This window comes from Amaranthus tricolor, chromosome 11, assembly GCF_026212465.1.
Source record: "Amaranthus tricolor cultivar Red isolate AtriRed21 chromosome 11, ASM2621246v1, whole genome shotgun sequence".
Classification (NCBI taxonomy): Eukaryota; Viridiplantae; Streptophyta; class Magnoliopsida; order Caryophyllales; family Amaranthaceae; genus Amaranthus; species Amaranthus tricolor.
Window position 1 is genome coordinate 14,735,492 of NC_080057.1, and position 9,735 is coordinate 14,745,226.

General features: G+C 30.4%; 2 protein-coding genes across 2 annotated transcripts; both read right to left on the bottom strand.

Annotated features, from left to right (window-relative positions):
* Positions 1-7,348: 7,348 nt before the first annotated feature.
* Positions 7,349-7,690, bottom strand: LOC130826532 (uncharacterized mitochondrial protein AtMg00860-like). The gene has a single exon (XM_057692114.1). It carries the CDS (start codon positions 7,688-7,690, stop codon positions 7,349-7,351), a length of 342 nt encoding a protein of 113 aa, XP_057548097.1.
* Positions 7,691-9,012: 1,322 nt separating this feature from the next.
* LOC130826533 (uncharacterized) lies at positions 9,013-9,719 on the bottom strand. Its single transcript, XM_057692115.1, has 2 exons — positions 9,295-9,719; positions 9,013-9,184 (listed from the first exon to the last, which is right to left on the bottom strand). Exons 1-2 carry the CDS (start codon positions 9,717-9,719, stop codon positions 9,013-9,015), a joined length of 597 nt encoding a protein of 198 aa, XP_057548098.1.
* Between the last annotated feature and the right edge of the window lie 16 nt (positions 9,720-9,735).

Here is a 9,735-nt window from a genome sequence, read left to right on the forward strand (position 1 = left end):
AAAAATTAGGCAAAAAAAGGGTATATGCTGCGATTGTCAAATAACCGAATCATATAACAGATTATATGGTGCGGTTCTTTGAGAACCGCAGCATATAATGTGTTGTATGCTGCGGTTGTCAGAGAACCGCAACATATACCCTATATTGTTGTCTTCGTGTTTTGATTCAAGTTATATGAATCTCACTTATGTTTTGACAAATTGGTGTTTGAAGATTGGTATGTGAAGCTATTATTAGAAGCATACAACATGAGGGCTTTTTAATTAATCTAAGGTATATATTTTTTAACCTTTTAGTTTTTCAAGCTTCATGGTATTTTAGGGTTTATTCAAGATTCAACCTTTAAACATATGTTGTGTATGAGTTTGTTTTTGTCTATAAGTGTGAATTTTAAAGTATAAGTTTATAACTTGAATGTTGTATATAACTTGGAATGTTGTGTATAATTTTATTTTTGTGTGTATAAATATGAATTTTAACGTATAATTTTATAATTTGGAGTGTTGTGCATAACTTGAAATGTTATGTAAATGTCATTGGGTATAAGTTATGTAAGTAAAAGTTTATAACTTGGAATGTTGAGTTTATAAGTTTGTTTTTGTGTATTGTAGATATGAATTTTAAAGTATAAGTTTATAACTTAAATGTTGTGTATAATTTAGAATGTTATGTATAAGTAAGATTGTAAGTATACGTTTATATCTTAAAATGTCATTGTGTATAAGTTATGTAAATATAAGTTTATAACTTGAAATTTTGTGTATGTAAGTTTATTTTTTTCTATTGTAAGTATGAATGCTCAAAGTATAAGTTTATAATTTGAATGTTATGTATAATTTGGAATGTTGTGTATAAGTACGATTGTATATATATTTTTATAACTTAAAATATCATTGTGTATAAGTTATGTAAGTATAAGTTTATAACTTGAAATGTTGTGTATATAAGTTTGTTTTTGTGTATTATAAGTATGAATTTCAAAATATAAGTTTATAATTTGGAATGTTGTATATATAAGTTTGTTTTTGTGTATAAGTATGAAAAAGTATAAATATGAATTTTAGCGTTTAAGACATTGTATAACTTAAAATGTTGTGTATAACTTGAAATATTGTGTATAACTTGGATTGTTTTGTATAACTCATTTTCATTTTGTAAGTAATTTATCCTCTTTGTCAAGAATGATTTTAAATATTCATGGTATATATCAAAATTATTTATGCTATGTGAATCTAAGTTTATAATTTGAAGTTTGTTTTTGTTATAGATTAAATCATGGTGCTTTTATGGATTGGTTTTGTTTTGTGAATCTACTTTGAAATGTTGGTAATTTTACTAGTTGAATTTTAAAGTTTAAGGCATACTGAAACTGTGTTCTATTTGGTTGCAAATTGTAGCAGGTTGTATGAGTATAAATTTTAAACTTTAAGGCATATTATTTTTGTTATAATATTAAGCTTGGTATGCACAACAAATATATATTATTATATGTTAATTTTGAGTTTATATATATATATATATATATATATATATATATATATATATATATATATATATATATATATATATATATATATACATACATATATATATATATATATATATACATATATATATATATATATATATACATACATATATATATATATATATATACATATATATATATATATATATATATATACATATATATATATATATATACATATATATATATATATATATACATATATATATATATATACATATATATATATATATACATATATATATATATATACATATATATATATATATATACATATATATATACATATATATATATATATATATACATATATATATACATATATATATATATATATATATATATATATATATATATATATATATATATATATATATATATATATATATATACATATATATATATATATATACATATATATATACATATATATATATATACATATATATATACATATATATATATATATATATATATGTATATATATGTATATGTATATATATATATATATATATATATATATATATATATATATATATATATATATATATATATATATATATATATATATATATATATATATATATATATATATATATATATATATATATATATATATATATATATATTAGCGACGAATTAATATAAAAGGAAAAAAAACAAATATATGGACTATATGCTGCAGTTCACCTAAAACCGTGACATATAGTCTCTTATATGCCACGGTTTTTAACCAGCATATAATATTGTGTCATATGCTGCTATCAAAACTGCTGCAGTTCAAAACCGCAGCATTTAACGGGAATAAAACCGTAAAATAGAAATCAATATATGCCTTCTCACTATTCATCTCCTCCTACAAACCTACCAATTACCCTTAACTATAAACTCAATTTTTTCCCTAAGAAACGCTCGAACCGATTGCCATTAAGCAGATTTTTCAAAGCTTTCTTCTGCACTGATCACCTGAATCTGAAATTCAAACCTAAACTGCCGTTGTTGCTTTCTCAAACATCAAATCCTGCAACACTCACTAAGATCTCAAAAACCCACGATTTAGAATTGGGCATCTAGGGTTCGAGTATTAATCAGGCTCAAATATTACACTTGCTTATCCTTCTTGATAAATCTTCTCCTTCCTTCTCCTCTTTTCGAAATGTTGTGCAGTCTTTAGGTAGCCATTAAACCAACCTTTCAGCAGTATTTTGGCTTGGTTTTGGCAGACTACCATCAACATAGGCCATTTTATTCTTCCCACTGAGGGCTATGATCATGACTCTTTTCCATTCTACAAAGCCTGATCCTGAGATTGTAATATTCACCAACATCTGACTTGAATCAGATGGATGCAAATAATACACAGATGCTGGGTTTTTTGTTGGGTCAGTAGACTGTGTTTGATTCCTATTGTTATTGTTGGATCAAGGAAAGACATACCATGTTGAAATTCTAACAGATGCAGAGGAAAAAGTGAAAAAGATTTTGTTGTATTGAATCTCAATTAATTGTTCAAATATACAAGAACAGACTACACAAATATATAGTAAAGCCTAAATAGGTTAGTTATAACTAACACAAATATACAAGAACATCAATGTAGGGCTCTTTGTTTTAGGCTGGTTTGCTGTCTGCTGGATGCACATATTTGTCCATATACTTCTTATCTTCTGGATGTACACCTTAACCTCTATTATCAACAGAAAAGGTTTTTAGAGACTTAATTTCTAAACTTCAGCAAAAAGTATTTTGAGAAGATAAATAAGATTATAAATTTTTGTATAAAATACTTTAATTAATTCTAGAAACTACCGTGTAAACAAGTCATATATACTAAGTATATTTTTAACCACTTTTCCAATAAAAAATAACATGAGATACATAATCTAATCAAACTCAATTTGACAAGATTATATAGCCCACTTTGATTCGAATAGTATTGACCTTACCTGGCACAATATAAACAAACTAAATTTACAAAATCTTGACTGTGTCGGGGTCATGAGTGTGACTAAAAATTTTACACTTGTTGAATTGAAATGTTAAAACACCCATTTTAATACTGAAAAAGCTAAATTTAACACTTAAGACCCCTACTCCAAGCCTCAATCTTCCTTCTTCAGAGATATAAAACAAAATAAAATTTAAAGCGGAAGTCTATCGAGCCGTGATTATTGTTAAAAAGAAATAAAACAAAACAGTATTTTCAAAAAAAGCAAATAAAACTTAAATCATTAAAATAAAATTTTACATATTACATCTTTCTTTAATACATAATTATCGTTATTACATACCCATTATATATATTACATACATATTATATCCTAATATCACATAGACAATACAATAACTTCTTAATAACCTCATGTAAAGTCACCTGCAGCATTTGCTCCCATTATAAGGGAACAACAGATAGAAATCGGTCAGCTAATAAGCCAAGTATAAAAACTTGACAGCATAATACAAGTACACAAATATGTGCATTTCAATAAGTAATATGTAAAAGGGTTTATGCAATACAGAGGATACATTTTTTTGTGTTAATTATATATATATATAACTTCTGGTCCTTCTGCTTGAGTACCAAGGCGTGATTTACTAGCCCTTCTGCTTGAGTGTTAGGGCGTGGAATCTGATTACTCATTTAATGAATGCAGCACATATGATCTTTGTTTGATATATGTAAGGGCCTGTTAGGGTGAGGTAAACAAAAACCCATAACTTAGTGGGAGTCGTCACTCCTCCAGTACAATGTTGCTCGAGCAACAGGTCAGGTTAAATAACCTTACTGTGTTTGCCGTATTTTACGTGCCGTAAAACACGTTCCACGTTTTTTTACATGCCAGAAGCATGGTTCGGCATTTCCTTACTATCAAGCTTTTTTATTATCATGTTACTATTTTCATATAAATGCAACATTACAACAACATATAATAGAAAAAAATTTATAATAACTTACATATAAATATTCATTTATTATTAAACTAAATCAAAACTTAAATGGGTCTTTAATATTTATTTATAGATTAATTTTCAATTAGCTTTATTAATTTCTTAATAATCAATTTTTTAATAATCAATTTCTTATAAATGATAAAATAAGTAGTTCCATCATAAATAAATACTAAAAATGTCTTAAAAAGAACATATTAGGTTTATTATAGATCCTAGCCCATTTATCCAAATTTTTAAAAAATAAGAAATTTTATTTTATTTAATTAATTTCTTAATAGCTTAGTTTTAGATTTAGTACATGAATAATTAATTTCCTTAAGATTAAAATCTACACAAAATATTTTAAAAATTTACTTATTATTAAATGAGTTGGTGTATATTCTTATTCACCAAAATAAAATAATTTTAATTATTGTTTTCACTTTTCTTTCTTTTTGCCTATTATAACAATTTAGATTATTAATTTATTTCTTTAAAATTTTTTCTTCTCTCTCTTTTATTTTTCTCCCACGTTGCTTTGGATATAAATAGGCTAAAGATTGTAAAATTTATTTATTATTTTATTTTTTTTCCTTCATGGGCAAGTATTTAAGGATAAGACTATATGAAAATTATGCCACCTAGCCCATCTTGCCGCCAACTCCAAGATATTTATTTATTTATTTTTTTTTTTTTAATTTTTATTATTATTATTATTATTATTATTATTATTATTATTATTATTATTATTATTATTATTATTATTATTATTATTATTATTATTATTATATATATATATATATATATATATATATATATATATATATTTAATCATAAATTAATATAGGAAATAAAAAGATTAAGTTATTGTAGGTAATTTAACTAGACTTAATATTTAGGTAATTTATTTTAAGAGAAATAAATTATATATAAAAGAAAATCAATAACTTAAGAACGATTTGAATAAAATTCGAAACGGCATTAAAAATAATAAAATGAAACGATTATTGAATTGTCAAAATATTTAAGATTAAGAAAAAGGGTCTGTTATAACTCTTCCCCCCTTAACATAGTTTCATCCCGAAAATTGAACCTAAAAGAACAACTGGGGATAGCATTCTCTCATATCAGTTTCGCTTTCTCAAGTTGCTTCTTCGACAGGATGGTTCGACCATAGCACTTTAACTTGAGGTATTCTTTTATTCCTCAATTCTTTCACTTGACGATCCAAAATTCTAATTGGTCTTTCTTCATAAGCTAGGTTTTCATCAATTTGGAGGGGTTCGCGAACTAACACATGTGATGGGTTGTGGATATACTTTCTCAACTGAGAAACATGGAATACATTATGAACTCTAGCTAAACCCGGGGGTAAAGCTAGTTCGTATGCCACTTCCCTTACTCTTTTCAAAATTTCAAAAGGTCCGATCAATTTAGGGCTTAATTTCCCTTTTATCCCAAAGCGTTGGACACCTTTCGTTGGCGAAATCTTTAGAAATACTTTATCACCTTCATCAAATTGCAAAGCTCTACGACGGTTGTCTGCATAACTCTTCTATCTACTTTGTGCTGCCTTTATGTTCTCTTGCACCACCCTCAAGCTATCAATAGAGTCTTGGATAAGATCTGGACTTCGGGCATATTTCAGTCCATCTGATCCCAACACAACGGCACTCGACATTTTCTCCCCTATAAGGCTTCGTTTGGTGCCATCTTGATGCTAGTTTGATAGCTGTTGTTGTATGAAAACTCTATCAAAGGCAATTTCTGCACCCATGAACCACCAAATTTAAGAATACAACATCTCAAAAGATCCTGTAATGTCTGGATGGTTCTTTTGGTTTGGCCATCAGCAGCCGTATGAAATGCGGTACTTAAACATAGTTTAGATCTAAATGCTTCTTGCAACTTTTCCCAAAATCATGACAAAATTTTGGGTCTCTGTTAGACACAATGGTTCTCGGTACTCCATGTAATCTTATAATGTCTAGAACATAAGCCTCAGCCAATTATTTTACTGACCATGTTCCCTTCATTGGCAGGAATCTTGCAACTTTGGTCAATCTATCAACTATTACCCAAATTATGTCATTTCCTCGTTGCGTTCTTGGTTATCCAACTACAACATCCATGGATATGGAATCCCATTTCCATTCAGAAATTTCTAGTGGTTGAAGTAGTCTAGAACTTTTCTGCCTTGCAAATTTCACCTTCTAGCAAATCAAACACCGAGATACAAATTCAGCTACATCTTTTCTCATACCTTTCCACCAAAATAGTTTTCTTAATTCTTCAATCATCTTATCTTTACCAGAGTGTAAGTGAAACATTCCTTGATGTCCTTCTTTCAAAATCTCTTCTTTCAGGTCTGTGTTGTCTGGTATACACAATCTCCCGTTCATTCTTAGTTCACCCTTCTCACGCACTTTGAACGCTTCCGTCTCTTTTCTTTGAACTCGAATGATTAACTCAATTGTCTCGGGATCTTCTTGTTGTGCTTCTATAGTTCTTTCGAACAAAATCGGTTGTATAGTCATTGCTCCCAAATACTCAACAACTTGATAGTGATTAACAATTTCTAGATCTAACTTCTAGATTTCTCGGTATAGTTCCCAAGGTACCGTCATTATAGCATTTACAGATATCCTCGGCCTTCTACTCAATGCATCTGCCACTTTGTTTGCTTTCCCAGGATGATAATTTATGTCAACTTCAAAGTCTTTAATGATTTCCAGCCACCGCCTTTGTCGCATATTCAGCTCCTTCTGATTAAAGACATATTTCAAATTTTTATGATCAGTGAAGATCTTGCATGGTACTCCATAGAGATAATGTCTCCATAACTTCAGGGCAAAAATTACAACTGCTAGTTCAATGTCGTGTACTGGTTAATTCAACTCGTGTGGCCTTAATTGCCTGGACACATAAGCTACTACTTTACCTTCTTGCATTAGCACACATCCCAAACCTTCCTTCGATGCATCACAATATACCACAAATGCTTTCCCACAGTCGGGCATGGTCAACACAGGTGCAGTAGTAAGTCTCTTCTTAAGCTCTTCTAGTGATTTACTATGCTTCTCGCCCCATCGAAACCGAACTCCCTTTTTAAGAAACTCAAACAACGGTCGGGCAATTTTAGAAAAATTTACCACAAACTTCCTGTAATAGTCTGCTAAGCCTAAGAAACTTCTTACTTCAGTAACATTCTTTGGATTCAGCCATTCCATCACTGCCCTAATCTTTTAAGGATCAACAGAAATTCCATCCTTCGAAACAACGTGCCCTACGAAAGATATCTTTTCTAACCAAAATTCACATTACTAAACTTGCCATAAAGTTTCTCCTTTCTCAATTTTTCAAAAACTATCCTTAAGTGCTTCTCATGTTGCTCTTCATTCTTCGAATACACCAATATATCATCAATAAACACAACTACAAACTTATCCAGGTAAGGGTTGAAGTATCTTTGCATGAGATCCATGAATGCTGCTAGAGCATTCGTTAGACCAAATGGCATTACTAGAAACTCATAGTGCCCGTATCTGGTTCTGAATGCAGTCTTAAGAATATCTTCTTCAGCAATCCTTAATTGATGATAACCAGACCTCAAATCTCTCTTTGAAAAGACCCTTGCTCCCCCCAACTGATCAAAAAGGTCGTCTATCCTAGGCAACAGATAACGATTCTTGATGGTAATCTTATTGATCTCCCTATAATCAATACATAGCCTCATACTCCCATCTTTCTTTCTGACAAAGGGAACTGGAGCTCCCCATGGTGAAACACTAGGTCAAATGAAACCTTTTTCCAGCAAGTCATCTAGTTGCTTCTTCAGCTCAGCCAATTCAACTAGAGCAAAACGGTAAGGGGTTTTAGAAATGGGGGTGGTATCAGGAATAAGGTCAATATGGAAGTCTACTTCTCTTTTTGGAGGTACACCGGGTAATTCTTCAGGAAACACATCAAAATATTCTTGAACGATCGGGGTTTCTTGCAAACTAGGTTTAGGTTTCACTTCCTCAGTAGTAACAAAACATAAGAACCCTTCAACTCTTTGTCTTATCATTTGTAACGCTTGAATTTCAGAAATTGTCTTTAGCTGAGATTTTGAGTTTTTCCGAATACACTTCATTCCCCCAGGAGTTTCTATTCTAACAACTTTTTCCTTACACAAAATCTCCGCTAAATGTCTCTCCAATCAATCCATGCCCAAAGTGATATCAAATGTTCCCAAATCAAATTGAATTAAGTCAGCTGGTAAAAGATTCCCACAAATCTCCAATGGAAAATCATAAAAGATACGATCAAAAAGGAAAGGTGTACCATTAGGTAAATGGATACACAGTTGGGACTTTTGAGGTTTCAAAGAAATAGAAGATACGTGGAGAAAAGCACTAGAAATAAAAGACCTATCCGCTCCACAATCAAACAAAACATTTGTTGTTTAATTACCAACAAATAATTTTCCAGAAATTACTTTACCTTCTTTTTTAAACTCCTGGTGTAAGCCATCATAATGATCTCCAATTGCATGCAAGCCTACTAATGCTCAAGTCTCATCCCTCTGATTGTCAAATGCTCTATTACCTGTAGCATCCGATATTGTTTTGCTCTGATTGAACGTTTCCCTACAGTTATTAGCCAGATGTTCCTCCTTGTGACACTTATGACATACAATCTTCCCATTATAGTTTCGGCCTCGATGATCTTTTCCACATAACCTACATTTCCACTGTGTCGGCCTTGCTACAGTCTGAAACGGCTTCTTCCCCTCATTCTTGGCCTTGTTGTATCCACCGCCCCTACTAAATTCATTCTTTCTTTTATAAACCCGTCTTCTTTTTCCAAAATACGCTCGTACTCCAAGGCTTGATTGTACAAATCATCAAAATCTTGGTATCTAAGAGTGCCTTTTTGGATCCTGAGGCTCAGACCTTCAAAAAATCTAATCGCCTTGCCCCGATCAGAGATCACTATTTCGGTAGCGAATATAGACAGCTCTCTGAACTTACTTGCGTATTCGATCACTGACATAGTTCCCTGCCTCAGAAACAAGATTTCATTCTCTTTCTTTCGTTGAAGCGAGGGTGGGTAAAATTGATCACCAAGCTTCTTCATAAATTGTTCCCAAGTAGAATCTATGGCAGTTTGTTTTACAGTCCTCCACCATAGTTCAGCAGTGCCTGTTAAGTAGGATGCGGCTAATTTCACTTTCAACCTTGACTGGCAGTTTATGGCCTCCAATAGTTTCTCCATTTCTGCAATCCAATCC